Here is a 19,921-nt window from a genome sequence, read left to right as displayed (position 1 = left end):
AAATCCATAAGCCAAAGAGATAACTTAACAATAAAGATGAGTAATCCACTCAGGGAAATGGTCCATGAAAAGAAATCACATTTTGCTGTATCAAAAGACAACAGATAATAGAATTGGCCATATTATGAAAAACAAAATGTAGTATGGCCAAGCTCAAACAGTACGTGTTTGCCCATGACACAACCCTTAAGGTATGGAATTCTGGAGGATGATTGCCTCATTGAATATTAATGCAGAAGACACAATACATGTATGCAAAGCTTAAGCAATTTTTTTTAGCTAAACAGGAGCCTGGTGAGGTGAAAATGCAGAACAGAATCATCAATATGGCTTAACAATAGACTGACAAACAAAACACTGACATTGTCTCTCACCTAAAACTTAAGATAAAACCCACAATATTAGGAAAAGATATATTGTTACTCACTACAAAAATGACCCATTGAGCTGAAGACAAGCACAATGAACTGTCAGTTACACATAATAGCTTTTGACCAAAGCCTTCTTCAGCAAAGAAGAAAAAGGCTATGGCCAAAAGCTATAAATGTGTAACAGTCTTTCATTGCACCTATCTGCAACTCAGTGTGTCATCTTTATGGTAAGTAGCAATCTATTATTTTCCTAATACTGCTGATATTCCAAAATGGAGCTTCCATTAAGATAAAACCTGTTCTTAATCCACAGACTGTAAACTGTACAGATTGGCAGAACTTAAATTGTAGTAAAGGGAACTCATTGGTTGCTGTGTAAGAATTTCACTGTGCATTCACTTTTGTGCCAAACTGTTATTTCTGAGTTTTGTTGGGTCCTCTACAGGAGATGGTACATTGCTACATTTATACTTGGTTAAGTGGCCAACGTGAACTACAATCTTCTGACCTGGGAGTGGAAATTCAACATTGGCAGGTGATGTGAAACACAATAACTGGAATGATCCATCTCAGAGACATAAAAATTCTTGAGTTCTGCACAGTTTCCTTGGAGTTTGTTATAACATCACAAAATCTCCTGCTTGGTATAGTGACATCATACCATTCTTTCGACTATAGAGCTGTTGCTTTCTTGCTATAGTTGCACTGATCTCCTGGGCTCTCTTCCAAACACACTTGTCTCTTGTCACTTGAATTTTTTTCATGCCACAATCACCTACATTTTTCTTTCATTTTGGCCGTCAAAAATGGCTTGCAGTGCATGCTTACAGCCACTTTTCCCCTTATGACACATCAATAAGCTGTCACATCACTGTTGCAATATGTACTTGTGGATAGTCTTTGGAGCTAGCATCCATTCTCCAAGAAGCATTTTCTTATATAAAATGTCATCTCTTTCAATAAAATCAAGCAAGGTAGCCAGTTTCTTACACTTGGCATCAGATTCTTGTGCCTTTCTTAGTTCCACAATGCACAATCATGTATGGGTAGTGTGGCAATTCCAGTCCTAACAATGATATGGATGAGGATAGAACACATCAACAAGTGATTTACTATCAGAAACTTTAATGTAATGTAGAAGTGTAATACAGTTGAGTAACTTTTAATGACATGCAGACACAAAGGCAAAGAGAGCAGAATTAAAGACCATAACATCAAATATGAAAGACAGTGTTCCAGTGGTTGATGATTGAAACAGTAGAATCTTAATTTTCCTACTCAAGGCATCTGCATTCTGATTTACCTTACCAGAAGTGTGTTTGACAATGTAGTCATATTCACTAAGCTTTGCAGTCCACCTAACAAGTCTGTTGCCACGTGGGATTAGCTGAGCAGTCTAAGGTTCTCCTGTCATGGACTGTGCGGCTGGTCCTGGCAGAGGTCCGAGTACTCCCTCAGGCATGGGTGTGTGTGTTTGTCCTTAGGATAATTTAGGTTAAGTAGTGTGTAAGCTTAGGGACTGATGACCTTAGCAGTTACGTCCCATAAGATTTCACACACATTTGAACAACAAGTCTGCTGCTGCGGTCTTTTAAACTTAATAGCCATTGTACAGCAGAATGGTTGGTAATTACCATAACTGTCATTTACACAGGTAACACTGAAAGTAATGACTGCCAAAAGTTCCTTTTCTGCAGTGCTATAGTTTTGATCAGTTTGATTCAGCTAACATGATATGTAAGCAATTGGATTTTCTTTGCCATCATATTTGATTCTTCACACAGTTTACTATGAAGTTGCTAACATGACACAACAAAATAAAAAGGTTGCTCAAAATCTATATATGCCAAGACAGGTGAACTTGTCAGAATTTCCTTTAATTTTAAAATGCCACTCTTGCAGACCACTGACTAGACAAAAGGAGTTTCTTTCTTTAATAATTGTGTGAGACATTAGTGGCGTCTGCGTAGTTCTCCATGAAACATTGATAGTAATTGGCTGATCAAAGAAATAATTGCAATTCTTTACATTTCTTAGCACGTTAAAATCTTCTACAGTGTCTATTAATCATGGGTCTGCTCTCTAATCTCCTGAAATTATATAGCCTATACAGTGCTCTTGTGATTCCACAAAACTGCACTTCAGTAATTTAAAATTTAGATTAGCACCACTCACACACGTTAGCATGTTTCTCAACTGCACTGCATGCTCTCTCATCATTCTTGAATATATAATTACATCATTCAGGTATACAAGACACATGGTTGATGTTAAACCCCATAAAAGCAAATCAGCAAAACAATGCAACATGACTAGGAGCATTTCAGAGGCCGAAGGTCATCCTTAGGTGTTTGTAATGCATTTGGCTAGATGATCCAAAGTGCCATCGATCTTTGGACAGAGATAGATATCCAGTGTCTTGACCTATTGATCTGTATAATGTGTATGCAAAAGTGATAAGTCATTTGTCTCTTTCTGGCTTTCTTGTGGAATATCACTACAGGGGAAGCCCAGAAGGGAAGTTGGAAAACTCTGTTCCAACAAATCTATGATATTTTTCTCTAGTATGGGTTGCAATGCATAAGATATGTGATATAGCTTCTGGGCTGTAGGCTTAGCCTCAACCATCAGAATCTCATGGTATGTTGCGGAGATTGCTGGAAGTAATTTCCATCCTCCTATGTCCAAGATTCAGCTAGAACAAGGTGCAATGCATCCTAACCTGCCTTACACAGGAATCTCATGGTATGATAAGGGGGTTGCTGGAAATAATTTCCTTCCTCCAAAATCCCAAATTCATTTAGAATGGAGTAGAATACATCCTGACCTGCCTCACACAGGTGTTCATGTTTCTTTTAAATTTCTGCTTTATAGGGGGACTTAACATAAACTGTTCTTTTAGGCTGTTAATTTTACTAGTATTCTGTTACCTCATAAGCATTTACTCAATGCACTTTTGCGGATGTGATATCCCAAGAAATTTTAATACCTCTGCTTTCATAATTATCTATGCTCACTGAAAAAGAGTACCCTCTTCTGGCACACTCATTTGTGATAAACCAGGCTTCACATGCATCTGCTTACCATCTAAAACTTCATTCATTGTTAATTGACTGCCTAAGTGAATATCTACTCCTACGAAATCTTTCTTCATCTCCATCCAAACAATTTTTTGCTCTACCACTCAATATTGTCTTGGATTTGTTTAACTTCAACATTGTAGTACATGCTTAGTGGATTGCCAGAATGTGACCATTTCTACACAACACCACCACATTGCCAAAATGGTGGACATTTCTGCATTTTGGATTTCCTACATTCAGAAGTCAAATATGCCTTGGAAATAGTATGGAAAATCATTATCTAAGATGGCATTGAGACCATGTTCATACTTCAACAACACTTCAAATGTAAACTGACTGGAAATAATGTGGAAAATCATTATGTAAGATGGCATTGAGACCATGTTCATACTTCGACAACACTTCAAATGTAAACTGACACATCCGTCTGTTTATATCCAGTTCCACATTATGTGAGCCTATTGGGTAATTTTTTTTCTCAATCCTCTCAGTCTACAATGTGACAGTTTGCTTCTCAACAATCAGTCGATTTAATTAACAAAACACTCGTTTGTATTCCTGTGTCAGTTATAAGGCTGACTGTCTAACATTGGTTTTACTTGGCATAGTTATGTTTGCCATCTGAGTCCTACCTCTCTTACTGGATTCGCTTTATGGAATGGGAGTGACAGGCAGTGGCAGAACTGCTCCCATTTGTGTTTTCTGTATTCATGCTCATATACACATTCCCTCCATTTTATATGTTATGTGACCTTGTAGTGTGATTTGATTGACAGATTGACTTCGTCAATGACGATTTGGCCTATTCCAGTATGTACTAGTTGATTTTTGTTGCATCAGTGGAAAGGCAATGGACTAGAAATAAAAAGGTGATCTTCTGTAAAATTCAAACAATAAAAATTTCTTACATTTGAGGTCTGCTGCCACACTGTACAGAGGGTTAGTACAAAAGTGGTCTCTACATTCTTGTCATAATATGTGTAATAATGCAATAAAGTAGTTCTTCAAAAAGAACTGGGTAATACAAATAATTTATATTCTTATTCCATAATGATGGGAAGAAAAGATTATTTGTTGACCTAACTAATATGGACAGAGCACTGGAAAATATTGTTTGTAAATTCCATTTAGTTTTCTCTGTGTCAACTTCTGTAATTAAATCTTACGTTAAAGGTAAAAATTTGTTCGTTACATTTTTACAATAGGAAAACTGAAACAGCAACCAGTTTCTTTTTTTTCAGATGGTAGGTCTATATATGCAGTACATGTGTTGTCCATTTTAAAGACCTGCCCCTACTGTAAGTAAAGTTTTGAGTATACATTGCAAGCACTAGTAATCAGTTAACCAAATCCCATTTCAAAAATATTTCAGGTGAAATAGTTTGAAATTTTTTCAAAGCATCCACATTTATGCTATCACAAAATTTCAAAAAATTCTGAAAAGAGTATGCCACAGCTTTTGGGCTAAATATGTGGTTCTGACATGGAATAACCCAATATACACATAATGCACATGAAAAATGATAGCAAATCTTATGATAGGAAAGCACTAGATAGGAATAATTCCAAGTTATTATCTTTAAAATTGTAGCATATCAAGGACAATGATACACATTTCAATTTGGAATTATGTGACATATTTAAAGTCAGTAATACAACACAAGTACTTCAATTCAGAAAAGGGGTACTTACATACAACATTTGCAATGCATTCACCACTTAAATCACCAATCAGCAATGGCACAGCATTTACGTTTCCACTAAGAAGAACATCTTCTGGTCTGGAACTCAGGAACGCTGTCTCACTCTCAGGCTCTATTACACCCATAAAAACCAGTGTGTCAAAACGACGCTTGTCCTGTAATGCGGAGAATGATGCATTTGAAAATTATGAGCTTTGTGAGGTTTTGTAATAATTAGAACTGAAATACACATGTATAATAAAAATAATAATGGTCATTTATGTCTACACCATAAGAGGTGTCCACATGCATTTGAGGGCAGCAATTCAAAGTAAATCACATAATTATAAATATTATAATAAGAATGAAATATTCTTTGAGAGTAATTAATACAAGCAGTTCAACAAGAAAGAGGAGAGCTTTCAGATAAATGAAGGTTGGATCCCCTTGCTGTAGCTAACAACTGATGCAGGTACTAAGGGAAAACTACAGTGATAATTACATGCAAAGGGCCCTCAGACATTGGCACAACAAGTATAAACAACCTCCACTAACGAATTTGATTCTATCCTAGAACCAAAAATTTTTGATAGTACTACCCATTGGTGCTGACAAAACATCAGAAAAATCAGTATACAAGCATCAGAAGAAGATGTTGAGACAAGAGTCAATAGGCTAAACATCTTTATAAAAGTTCCCTTACAGTAACTGCACACCATGGAGGATCCCTTCCAAAATTAATTTTTCTACCACGTGTTTTGGCAACTATTCTTCTAGATTTCAGCCCCTGTTCCTCTACAAGCTCCTGTACAGACCAAAATGTTTCATATTCTTTCTTGAAATATAAAACTATTTCTACTTCATGGCCTCTATAAGATGGTACTGATCACAATGAAAGATCTAAAGCAGTAGCTGTAAGACTTAAAATTATGACTTGGGTGAGAGGCTGCATCACATGATATTATATATTACAAAAGACAGAAAATCATGTTATTATTGAGCCTCTTTTTAATATTTTAATGTAGATAAACTCTAAATAAAAATAGAAAATTTGAATATATTTATAGACACATATAGTGAGTGAAGTGTTATTGAAATAATCCTAAACAAGTAGACATATCGAGATACAATTTATAAAACATGTTTTAACAGAAACATGTAAATTTAGGAAGGAAAATTATGGCTGCCAAAGCCAGTCTGACAGAGACTGTGGTCATGTGTGTGTGATTTGCATTTCTGTGACTGAATGTGTGTATGCTGTCCATTCTGCTTTTTGTTGCACCTATCTGTGACTCAGCATTTCCACAATGTGGTGAGTAGCAACTATGCTTTTCACAATATTATTATTATTCCATCCTGGATTTTGCACTGTTTGAAGTTCTAATGAACACGTGAACACATTAACATCTCTCAATTTCTTAGAAATGCACAGACATTTTCTGAAAACACCTGGATTTTATAAGAAATTAGAAGCTTAGGGATAATGCTGTATAAACAAGGGAAGTAAACAACATTTGAATATGAGCTGTTCATTATCAGTCACTGACAGTAACTCGCATCAGTTGAGAGCACTGTTACTGGAAATAAATACTTAATTATGCTGTGATGGGTAATCACACAATGTAAATATTATACTCCTTCTATTTAAGTGTCACTTGAATACTCCCTTTGTCAGATAAGTTCCAGGACAAGGCTCTTTGCTTCCAAGTTTGAAATACTAAAAAGCAACAAACATTGTTTTTATATTAGCATATATGTGTGCATCCTTGATATGATCATGGCCATGTTTCTGTCCAGACTCACAAGGAGACAGAGCTGCATTTAGCAACACACTGTTTGGGTTCTTGACACATAAGTTACAGTGACACAATGGATGCTGATTGTGAACAAAGAGTGAACATTAAGTTCTGCATTAAACTCAGGAAAACCTCTAGTGAAACATCTACAATGATTAAACAAGCATATGCAGGCAAGGCACTTTCAAGAAGCCTTGTTTTTGAGTGGTACAAAAGATCTCATGAAGGAAGAGACTCAGAGTAAGAGAATCCTACAACAGGTTGCCCATCTACTTGAATTTGAATTGTGTTGTGTATCATAGGATTTTACGTGGAGATACAGTGAAATGGAAACTTAATACAAAACTCATCCATCAAACATTAACAGATGAACAGAAAGAGGAAAGCTGAAGAACCTCTGATTAACTACAGGATACAGCCGGATGTGATTCCAGATTTCTATCAAAGATTAAAAGTTGGTGCTACCAGTATGAATCATCACATATGGCATCACAGTCCTGGATGATGGACTCCTGGATCACAAGCATCAAAGAAAGTCAAACAACAACCTTCAAGAACAAAGACAATGTTGATCACATTCTTTGATAGCAAAGGATTAGTTCACCATGAGTATGTTTCTCTTGGTCACAGTGAACCAAACTCTTTACATCAAAGTCTTGAAACATCTGAGACAAGCAGTTTGAAGTTGCTGCCCTGATTTGTACCATCACAAGAACTGATTGTTACTGCATGACAATGAAAGACCACACACTGTTTCATCTGCCACTCAGCAACTGGCCAGACATTCTGTTATTACCATCCCACATCCATTTAGTAGGAACCAGGATTATTACTTGGTAAGTGCAATATCTTTTTTTAAAAAAAAAAAAAAGCCTGTCCTGGAACTTTTCTGACAAAGATTAAATAAAGTACAATGTTTTATAGAAGGTGAAGGTTTTTAATGCGAAGAATAAATTCCCAGGGCACTAGTTAATGATCAGGTTAGGGTCACTAAGGAGACAGATACTGTTGGAATTGTGTGAACAATATATTTCGTGTGTGACGGTGCAAAGTGCACTGTGTAAAATAGACCTCTTTGGCATTGTCTAACACTCTTTGTGTGCGCTAATTATTCTGTTGTGTTCGCTGTAAATTTTTTTGTTCTTGAATGTGAAAATATAGTTATTAGTAAAATGTCCTTTTTTCTCCTTAATACTTATTCAGCTGCGCAAATTCCAATAGATTATGGGCCCTGACTGCATTTGGAATAAGTATATCAATAAAATAGTAGGGAGAAAGTATTGGAAAAGTTCCAATTTACATGAAGTGCGAGTTATCCTTACAAGACGATTGCAAATTTTTTTTCCGCATTATTTTTCGTTGTTCTTTACGGCAATAAAAAGCAAGTTACCATTAAGAATGAGTGTGGCACAAATTCCACAGATTGAAAGATTTGTAGATTGCGAAAACTATGCGACCTGGAAGTTCGCAGTAGAAGCGTATTTGCGTTTAGACGACCTATGGGACGTGGTAGATGGGGCAATGAAATCCACAGATCAGAATTATTCAAGTAAGGATAGGAAAGCAAAATCAAAATTGATATTACTGATTGATTTGGTGAATTATGTTCACGTTGAAAAAGCTGCTACAGCGAAAGAAGTCTGGGACAATTTACGAAATGCATTCGAGGATGGTGGTCTTACAAGAAAAGTAGGATTATTACATGAGTTAATTACCACTCATCTGGACAAATGTAAGAGTGTAGATGAATATGTTAACAAAATAATAACCACGTCAAACCGACTGAGAAACATCAGATTCGAGATCGCTGACGAATGGATAGGAACATTGCTGTTGGCAGGACTGCCCGAAAGGTATGCACCTATGATTATGGGACTTGAAAGCTCGAGTATACCAATCACAGGCGACAGTGTTAAGATGAAAATCCTGCAGGACGTAAAGAGTGTTCCAAGCTGTTGTATATTGGGGAAGGAAAGTGCGTCTGCTCTCTACTCAAAAAACAAAAAGAAGAAATTGGTGAGGTGCTATAAATGTCAGAAGATGGGACATATTGCATCTCAGTGCAAAGAAAAAGTAAGCCCAAGATCAGACACTCAGCAAAAGAGGTTGTTACTGATAGCCCAGAGAGAAGGACCAATAACAAAGGTAAGGCACTCTCATGTTTTTATTCTTTTAGTGGGATAAGTAATCGTGATACGGAATGGATTTTAGACTCAGGTGCATCTGTGCATATTGTTAAAGATAAATCACTTCTTTATGACATCAAAGATAAGACTCATATGGGAATATCTACTGTTGATGGCAACAAGCTCCAGTGTCACCTGGCTGGGAAACTAGATCTACATGTAAGTGTAAATGATGACTCAGATATGGTTACAGCACACAATGTTCATTATGTGAAAAATGTGGCAACTAACCTGCTGTCTGTAGGGGAAATTGTCAATAAAGGAAATACAGTCACTTTTGACATGCAGGGCGCAAGAGTAATCAGTGAAAGTGGTGAAGTTATAGTTACAGCAAGTAACGAAAGGGGTATTTTTAAGTTGGATACCATTGACAGTAAACATAAAAATGTCAGTGATTCAGTATATTCAGTAGAAGGTTTTTTATGGCACCAGAGGCTTGGACATCTAAATAGAAAGAGTATGTCTATAATAAAGGATATGGTAAAGGGAATACAGAATTTTAGTGTGTCCAAGGATCCTTGTGAGACATGTATAAAGGGAAAACAAGCAAGGTTACCCTTCAAGACTAGTAAGAGTAAATCCACAGAAGTCTTACAGTTAATCCACACATATGTATGTGGGCTGATGCAGTGTGAATCCATAGGTGGGATTAATTATTTTCTTACTTTTATTGATGATTACTCACGATATACTCATGTTTATTTTCTTAGTTCTAAAGACTAAGTGAGTGATATCTTTGAGGAATATTGCAATATGGTTGAAAGGTGGACGGGAAAGAAGATCAAGATCATCAGGTCTGATAATGGAAGAGAATATATTAACCAGAAATTGAAGAATCTTCTGGCAGAAAGGGAATCAGGCATCAAACTACCATAAGGTACAGCCCATCTCAAAATGAAGTTGCTGAGAGTGCTAATAGGACCATTGTTGAGAAAGCAAGGAGCATGATGACTGACACTGAATTATCCAAAGATTTTTGGGCAGAAGCAATGTCAACAGCTGTATATTTGAACAATAGATCACCTACAAAAGTATTAAAGAATAGAACCCCTAATGAGATCCGGATAGGAAAGAAACCTGATCTAAGCAATATAAGGGTTTTTGGGTGTGATGCAATGGCACATATTCCAAAACAGCTAAAGAGGGAAATGGGATCCGAAAGCTAAAAAGTATATTTTTGTAGGCTATTGTGAAAATCCAAAGGGCTACCGATTAATGGATCCATCGACTAAAAAGATTGTCACAAGTAGAGATGTAATATTCTTTGAAAGTAGAAAGGTCTCTAAAGAGAGCAAAACCACTAAGTCAGCTGCACCTAGTTCAGAAGGTGAAACCTTGTGTGAGGCAATAGAAAGTGAAGAACAGGAAGACAACAGCCAAGGACAAATGGATACAATTTATGATGACAATGAGTAAGAGGATGAAAAAAATTAAGAAAACAATGTAAGGCGTTCTTCTCATCTACCAAAACCAAAGGAATATCTGGATTTTGAGATGTATACAGCACAGTCTTTTAATGATGAGCCAAGAACAGCAGAAGAATCAATGAGTGGCCCAAACTCTCAAGAATGGAAAGAAGCGATGAAGAGAGAATTAGAATCTTTATATCAGAACAAAAAATTTGAATGGGTAGATATTCCAGGAGATAAGAAACCACTGCAGGCAAGATGGGTATTCAATTTGAAGAACCCTGAAAGCTCATCACCAAAATACAAACCAAAACTTGTGGTAAAAGGATATTCACAAAAACAAGTGGTAGATTACGAAGAAACTTTTTCACCTATAGTCAAACATGCATCATTGAGATATCTTTTAGCCTTGGCAGTAAAACGAAATTTAATAATTCATCATATGGATGTTAAAATGGCATATTTAAATAGGAATTTGGAGGAGGAGATATATGTCATTCCACCAAGGGAAGCCATAACAACCAGATCAGAAAGTAAAAAAAATTGGCGTTTGAGAAAAAGTATTTATGGACTTACACAAAGTGGACGTTGCTGGAATCGATGTCTAAATGAAACTCTAATAAATATGAATATGAAGCAATCCAAGGCAGATCCAAGCATTTACTATAAAGGGAGAAAAGAAGAAATAATAATAATGGCGATATGGGTGGACAATTTCTTTATCCTGACTGAAAGTGATGGTCAAATGAGAATTTTCAAGAAACAGGTGCAAACCAATTTTAAGGTGCATGATTTCGGAGAAGTCAAATGTTATTTAGGTATGCAGATTACTAAGGATGAAGAAAGAGAAGAATTGAGCAAAAGTCAGTCATCATACACAGAAAAAATATTAAAGAAATTTTGCATGAGTGATTGCAAACCCATAAGTACTCCAATGGAAGTAGGAGTGAAGTTAAGTGTAAATGAGACTGATGTGCAATGTGACAAGAATGTTCCTTATTTAGAAGCAGTAGGGAGTTCGTTATATTTGTCTCAAACGTCATGACCCGAGATTGCTTTTGCCACCAATGCAGTGAGCAGATATTGCAGAGACCCAAAGGAAAAGCACTGGAAAGCTGTAAAGAGGACATTCTGATACCTAAGAGGAACCTCAAACTATGAGTTAAAATACCGTAGAGATGGTAACGCAAAACTAGAGGTATATAGCGATGAGGACTGGGGGAGTGCATTGGGAGACAGATACTCCACCACTGGCTGCTGTTTTAAATTAATGGGGGGCCTCACAAGATGGTCCTGTCAAAAGCAAAAAACTGTTGCATTGAGCACCGTAGAGGCCGAGTATATGGCACTATCTTACACCACACAGGAAGCATTATGGCTACGAACATTAATAAGTGAAATAGAACCCAATTTAATTGAGGAACCTACAACCATCTTCTGTGACAATAAGGGAGCCATAAACCTAGCTAAAAATGATGTTACTAGTGCTAGGACAAAGCATATTGATATACGGCACCATTTCATTCGGGACCACATAGAGCGACAGAACATTGCCGTGGACTATCTGCGCACAGAAGACATGTTATCTGACCTACTGACCAAACCCTTGGAAAGGGAGAAGTTTGAGAAGATTGTGGAACTATTCGGTTTATCTTGTGGAAGCAACACACAAAATATAAGTTCAAGGAGGGGTGTTGGAATTGTGTGCACAATATATTTCGTGTGTGACGGCGCAAAGTGCACTGTGTAAAATAGACCTCTTTGGCATTGTCTAACACTCTTTGTGTGCGCTAATTATTCTGTTGTGTTCGCTGTAAATTTTTTTTGTTCTTGAATGTGCAAATATAGTTATTAGTAAAATGTCCTTTTTTTCTCCTTAATACTTATTCAGCTGCGCAAATTCCAATATATAGTATACACAACTCTGTGTGTGTGTGTGTGTGTGTGTGTGTGTGTGTGTGTGTGTGTGTGTGTGTGTTTTGTTTTCTAGCTCTAATAAAGAACCACTGGCTGAGAAATATGCATTTCTCAACTTTTTTATGAGTTTAACATCTGTTGGTTGGCACCTCTACTAGGTTAACATTGATCAGTCCTCTTATAAACACAGTCACATATGTAGTGATGTGGTTAGTATGTAAGACCACATATTAGTAAAATCATGGAGTCTTCTAAATCCATCAGATAATAGAGTATTTGTGTGTGGCTCAATGACTAACTGTAAGCCTTTCAATTGGACACTGCTACAGCGACTTGTGTGCCCCTACCTACCCCAGGGACTTACAAGTTACTGTGGAATCTGATCCACATTTCATTCCTGGTAATTCCTCGCATCATTGAGAGGTGAAAATTAGATTAAAGGCAGACTAAAAATTTCTGTAGTTTGACCAGTATTTGACCCTTCACCTCTCGGTTTCCAGGAATGCTCTTAACCACTAGACCATCACACCAACAACATGTCAAATGAATGGCTCACAATGTTTATAATAAAAATCAATTTCAGCTGAATTATTATATGCCCAACTGCTGTATTCACACAATTATTTACATTTTGACTTTGAATTCTTGTACACAGTCCTATTAACAGTCCAGAGTGCTTGTGGAAAAGTTATCAACAGGTTCACAGCTGACATAAAGCAAGAAATTAAGAATCAATACGGATACAAAAGAATTTTAAATTAAAAAAATATTGTATTAAACAGTCCTATAAATTATCTGAGTGTCTAGATTCAAGGACTAGAGACTTGACAAGAAGTAACACTCATTGTTTAAAGACCTCTATTCCTATAATATATAGGTGTAATTTGTTTTATGATACACTGCCCTGTCACATTAATGTGGTTACAGGGTGTTTGCTTTCAAATGTTACATGCTGTATATGCTAACATCTGCAAGTTGGACTGAGCACAAAACATGATTCATCAGGAATGGGCACCTATTGCCACTCAGTGGATGTCCAGTTGTGGTATTGGTATGAAAATTGCAGCTTTTGTCACCAATGAACAGCAGTCAGCAAGGATTCACAAACCAGACATCTGCTGCAGAGCATACCCACAATGTTTGCTGAATGGTCATTGTTAATAGCCCTTGGTTCATTTGGGCAGTCAGTTAATCAACAGTTGCACAGCTTTTCACCCATACACATCTCTGCAGGTGTTGTTGACCCCTGTCATCTATGGCACTTATTGCACCACAGCTGCCTCAGTGTCAGTTCTGGATAGTGCCATTTTGTCATACGTGGTTTCCTTTAACCATGGTGGCATCCAAATAGTTTACAAACTTGGCCAGTTTGGAAACACTTCAACACTTGTCCTATAAGTCAATGATCGCATCCTTTTGGACATCAGATAAGTCACTCCATTTCCACATTACAACTACAGCACTGTTTTCCTCACTGTCCAACACACTTTATATACCCAATGTGTCTGGGTTTTGTAAATATCAGTTTCATCACATACATACTAAGTTAGGAAATGTAGATGTAATATAAATGAGGAAGCAACAACTTTTTCCAAAACAGGTAGTTTTCTGTTAACTTCACAATGTTAAATTAAAACCAAACAAGCAGCAGTAGATTACAGAAATTTAATGGTACTTAGTAATTATTAATATAGTTTATAACAACTGCTTAGTTTTATTATTCCTTGTCTTGTTCATATTCCTGAAGACTGTCCTTCATTAAAGGATCTGTACAAAATGATGGCTACGTGAGTGAATGTATGAACAATACTTTGGGAGCATACTTGTCAACTGAGTTACAAAATTAGGAAACAGAATTGTTGGCCAATACTTCCCATCAGGAAGCAAAATTTCTGCACTACTTATATACACATACAAATGTACATACACTATCCTAGATTTTGGAATTAACAGCTCTTTCCTTGTGGAAGACAGAGGAATACATTGGGGGAAGTTAAAAAAAAGGGCAGGTCACTCAGATTCCAGGAATAGAAGGGCCCAACTTTTGTGTGGACAAGTGCAGAAAGAGTGGGGCAAGGGGGGGAGGGGTGGTCAAAGCAAAAATATAATCAAGAAAAAAGTGAGACACATTAAATTTAAAAAAAAAAAGATATATAATGAAAAGCTGGTGACAGTGAAAGAAGAGAGAGGACAATGTGTTAACAGATGTTAAACCAGATAGGATATCGGGATGCAGTGATGTGCTGATGAATAGTTTCCCATTGCCGGAGTTCAGAGAATCTAGTATCGGATAGGAAGATCCATGTAATCAATATTTGTAGCAGCAACTCAGGTCCCTTGAGTCACATTGTAAGGCATGTTCAGCAAGTGGGTATTGAGTGTCTCCAAAGTTCTTCTCTACCCATTCATTGTACATCTTTTACAAAAAAGTATAGTCATGTTTAAAGGTGAGTTTACACTGATCAAATTTTACAGCACTATGTGGTCACAATCACACTGCTATCAACACTACTGAAAGTGGCTGCAATACATGGCTGTACTGCAGCACAGTCAGACAACATTGCTGATGCAGCATGCGGTTCCAGGTAGTTACCAAAATATTTGCACGACCAGGCCACATCTACAACTGTCCTTTTCTGTAAATGCTTCCCTCTCACTCTCAGCTTTACTTAATCTTTCCCATGCTGACAATACTGCAGTGTCCAGTTATGCAATTAGAGCAGTCAAATAATGTAATTTCAGTTCAGTCCGAATGATGTTGCACAGTTGATTTGTTGATTGTCTACTGGAATGTAGAAGTTGGCAAATGAGATAACCGTGAATTCCATAAGTATAATACACACATCTACAATCAGCACTGTCAAACACAAAAGGTAATACATGAAAAGGCCAAAATCTGAAAAAGACATTGTCACTGCTACCAACATAGTAGCGAATTTGCAGTAGTATGTCATAATTGCATTCCACATAATTTCTTATGCTTCTAAACTTGTTCTGAAATTTCATTACATGTGTTTCCATGTTCATTGTCACCAACTTGGTAAATGTCTTTTTTTATTGTGTCTTTGTACATATTGCTTTTCATGTCCAGTGACTCTGATTGTAGATGTATCACACATTTATGAAATTCATGGTTTATCACTGTACTGGTGCACCAAATTTAAATATTAACATAAATAACTGATGTTATTTCAGACCTACTCAACAAAGGGGGAGATTTGGGAAAGTCACACAGAACTGCAGTCAGGGAAGGCTTACAGCACATGATGAGAAGAAAAGATTAATTGTTGGGGACTGCATCAGACGAGATTTGAAAACCTGAGAGCTTAAAGGTGGACGACATAGTAATATGCAAGACAGAGATTACTGCTTAAACATCATCCATGAGTTAATACGAGACTTGCAGGCCAAGGGTTGAAGTGTTTCCAAACTGGCCAAGTGACTGATAATGAACAGCTCATACAGATGTTGGTTACTTCCCTTGTTCATATAGTACTATCCATAAGCTTCTAATTGCTTATGAAATCCATGTGTTTTCCTGACTGAGGAATCACAGTGATTTTTCTATCTTTCATCAAATGTGCATTTTTCACTTTCTCATTCACTTCAGTGTGAGTTTTTCCCCCTCATAAAGTAACTGTGTATAATATTTTAATATCTTGGGATTCAACACAACATTTGCTTTTTTATTCTCTCTCTTTCTCTCTCTCTCTTTCACACAAACACACTCACACTCACACGGACACACACACACACACACACACACACACACACACACACACACACACACACACAAACACACGCACACTGTAGTGCCTCGAGAATTTCAAAGTAAAGTCTAGAGACACTCATATTTCACCGTCTCCAACATACAATATTTTAAGGATGAGTGTGTGAGAGTGGAAATGTGTCTATTGTGCCACAGTTCATGTGTGTGCAGGATAGGCATGTGTTACGAGAGGACTGAAGTTGTGGCGCTCTATCAGAGCTGGCAAGTGGTGGCTGCACACGCCTCGGAAGCCATATGTCCAGTACAAGCAGTAATCAAGGGCTACTCTTTGGAGTGAAATAGCAGTGACTGTTGGGAACAAATGAAATATGTTTTATCTAGAGACTTATATACTCTGTTCTTTGACTTGCTAGGAGCAAGAACTGTTTTGATGAGTGTTGTTAAAACCAAAAGAGACTGTAATGGTATATGATTGATTTATTGATTGATTTCATTGATTTTTATTGTTGTTGAGACATCAGAGATCTTCTGAGGCATTACAAAACTCAATGTTACACAGTATAAATGTTACACAAATAATTACAAAAACAAGAAAAATATTACACAATATAAATATTACACAAATAATTATGGTACCTTCAAACAAATACAAAACAGAGAAACTTCTGGTACAAATGGATATTGCATAGTAAATTTAGCCAATTACAGACTTACTCATATATAGAAGCATATAAAAACTTACCACACAGTGTGGTCATACCATATTCTTTGCCTTCCTTAAGAGTTCATCAGTTTCATAAATGCTAAGCTCAAGAAGAAATTCTATTACTTTTTATTATTATTATTATTATTATTATTATTATTATTATTATTATTATTAATTGGAAGATCCCTGATATGTTGGGGTATGGCATTAAAAAATTTTATGGACTTGTATAAGAAGCACTTTTGTGTTTTTTTATAGTTACATCAGAAAGAAACTATGTCCTGCTTGTTTCTTGTGTTATAATTATGGCACATGTCCTACTGTTGATAACTCGGATAGTTTTCCTTAGTATGCATTACACACTTTAGTATAAATATTGACGGCAGGGTCATAATCTGTAATTTTTTTAAGCTTGGCCTACAGTGAGCTCTGGGTGCCAAGCCACATATCCGTCTTATTGCCTTCTTTTGTAGTTTGAAGACATTAGCTTCCTTGCTTTGATGTCCCCACAGTATTGTACCGTAGGAAATATGACTGCGTATTAAAGCAAAATAAACCACTTTAAGTAGTGGCATGTTTAGACAAACACGCAGCTTCCTTAGAGCAAATATTTCTTTGCTAATGCTGCTTCCCACTTTTTCTATAAGGCTACCTCAGGATAATTTTGTATTAATTGAGATTCCAAGGAAATTAACAGCATTTGAGCTCTGCTCAAGTTCAGTGTTATTATTCCACGATACATACAGGTCTTGTAATTTTTTTTTTTTTTTTTTTTTTTTTTTTCGGTTGACGCAAAGGGAATTAGCTTTACACCAATTTTCAACTTTGACAGTGCACTGGTCTGCTTCATATTTCACCTTCTGTGCTGTTTCTGCAGTGTTAAGTACTAAGTTTTTCCACATGTAGTTGATTTACAAGACTTGAAGGAGCATGTCAAACTTGTGTAGTTGTCTTATTGTGAAGAAGAAAATATAGCGGAGTTGATATAAAAGTATTTTGATAGTAATGAATCATTTCAAGGGTAGAGAAGTAGTTCAGTAATATTTCCATAACCAGCACATAATCTTCAGAGAAGAATCATTGTGAAGATTGATGCAGCCATCTGTCCTGAGAAGAAGATTGGCTGCACTCAATACGTAAATCACCCGTAAGAGACGTGTGAGTGTTGCAGCCTAGTACTACACAGTCTCTGGTCACTGGGAAAATGTTAGAAGATGTGCACACACACACACACACACACACACACACACACACACACATAAACAACTTTACAATCCACTGCAAGCTATTATATGTTCTCTGCATCTACACACATACTCCACAAGCCACTGTACAACTCATTGTTCAGAAACATACCTCTTCAGAAAGAGCTCGCTGATCATCTTGCACTAGTTCAGCTCCACTCAGTGAGTTCAAGAAATCTAGTAAATCCTCTGAGGAGTCACTCCCAGTATAGCCAAGTGCCCTTGCAAAGCGGAATGCTCGATCCCGTGCAGGTGCTGCTATTGCACGTGGATTTAATATGCAGCCACTCATTGCAATGGCTTGCTGAAACAGCCCTATTAAAAAGATGAAATCTGTAGACTGAAACCATGTGATGAACATACACCAAACAGTACAGCCCACAAGTAAAAGTAACCATAGATTTAACATAAAATTTTCTTTATGAATAGCTCATCAATTCACAGAAAATTCAGTTGGTATCTGCAAGCACAATGTATCATTACCTTTCCTACATATCATTTAACAACCCTATGTTTACATTTGGGATTTAGCTCAACACTATTAGACACAGGAAAGACTCTATGGATACTTTAAGGTAACAAGATTTGGAAATAATATCACTTGTGACAAGCAACACTTATTAAAAAGTCACTTGTTACTTATTGTAAAACACCATGGCTTAATTAGTATCTCTCAAAAGATAGGAAACAAATTGTGAGTCAGAAAAACCTGGAAGAAAACATTATCTGCATGGTATAATTAATGATTTTTTTGTAAGATTTTTCATAACTAGGTGAAGGAGATATGGTGATTTGAATTATTTGTTAAATATTCTAATAGTGCTCAATGCAATAACAACTAAAATCATGAATTGCTGATTACCAGCTTTGGTTGATTAATAATCATCTTCAGATCACTCTTATTTACTAGAGAATCAGTACCTATGTACAATGTTGGCAACAACACCATCATAAACATAAATGTCATGTGACCAGGGCCTTCTGTCAGGTAGACCATTCACCAGGTGCAAGTATTTCGATCTGACGCCACTTGGGCATCAGTGGGGCTGAAATGATGATGATTAGGGCAACACAACACCCGGTCCCTGAGCGGAGAAAATCTCCGACCCAGCTGGGAATCGAACCCGGGCCCTTAGGATTGACATTCTGTCATGCTGACCACTCAGCTATCAGGACAGACATTACCATCATTACCAAGTGTAACTCAGATCATGTTTTCTAAGAAATCTGTAATTAAGTACAATTTCAGCCATATCAGTGTTATTAATTGTAGCATGATGAAGACTACTATAATTTTTAACAATTAATGAATCTGTTAATGTGTTGAGAGATCGTTGTAATAACAACAGACACACAGCCTGGAGATGAAGTAAATAAATGTACATCAGTTCTGCCAAGAGGGTCCACAAATCCATCTATTGTAGATAACTTCAAGATATTCTGACTGTACAGTCCATTATCAATTAGACCACTCCGTAACCAGTGCCAGTTTTGCATATCATAAACTGAGTTAAAAAAACCATATCAAGATAATAGGATACAAAAAGTTCCTGGTGTTCTCACTACATAGATGATTTTCCAATATCACTGATTGTCAGTGACAATCTGTACACATTATATCAGCACATGTTGCAATAAGTTGCAGATGTGTTGACAAAATATGCTAATAGGCACATGATTACAAATGGCTCTCCTTTACATTTCATACATATTGTTAAAAGAAACAATGGAAATTCCAGGATGGAATGTAACAACGTATGTAATACATATTGTTAGCAATACATCTAAGAAAAATGG

The 19,921-nt window shown here is 36.6% G+C and overlaps 1 protein-coding gene across 2 annotated transcripts in view; it reads right to left on the bottom strand.

Moving 5' to 3' along the window:
- LOC126267180 (cholinesterase 1-like) overlaps window positions 1-19,921 on the bottom strand; it is a 156,513-nt gene that overhangs the window by 55,844 nt on the left and 80,748 nt on the right. For both annotated transcript variants that reach the window (XM_049972143.1, XM_049972142.1), the window contains exons 6-7: window positions 18,237-18,439; window positions 5,147-5,312 (exon numbers count right to left, since the gene is read on the bottom strand). In XM_049972143.1, the coding sequence (XP_049828100.1) occupies window positions 5,147-5,312; window positions 18,237-18,439 (369 nt within the window). The remainder of the gene's footprint in view (window positions 1-5,146; window positions 5,313-18,236; window positions 18,440-19,921) is intronic.

This window comes from Schistocerca gregaria, chromosome 4 (assembly GCF_023897955.1).
Source record: "Schistocerca gregaria isolate iqSchGreg1 chromosome 4, iqSchGreg1.2, whole genome shotgun sequence".
Lineage (NCBI taxonomy): Eukaryota > Metazoa > Arthropoda > Insecta > Orthoptera > Acrididae > Schistocerca > Schistocerca gregaria.
This window is presented reverse-complemented; position numbering and strand designations above follow the sequence as displayed.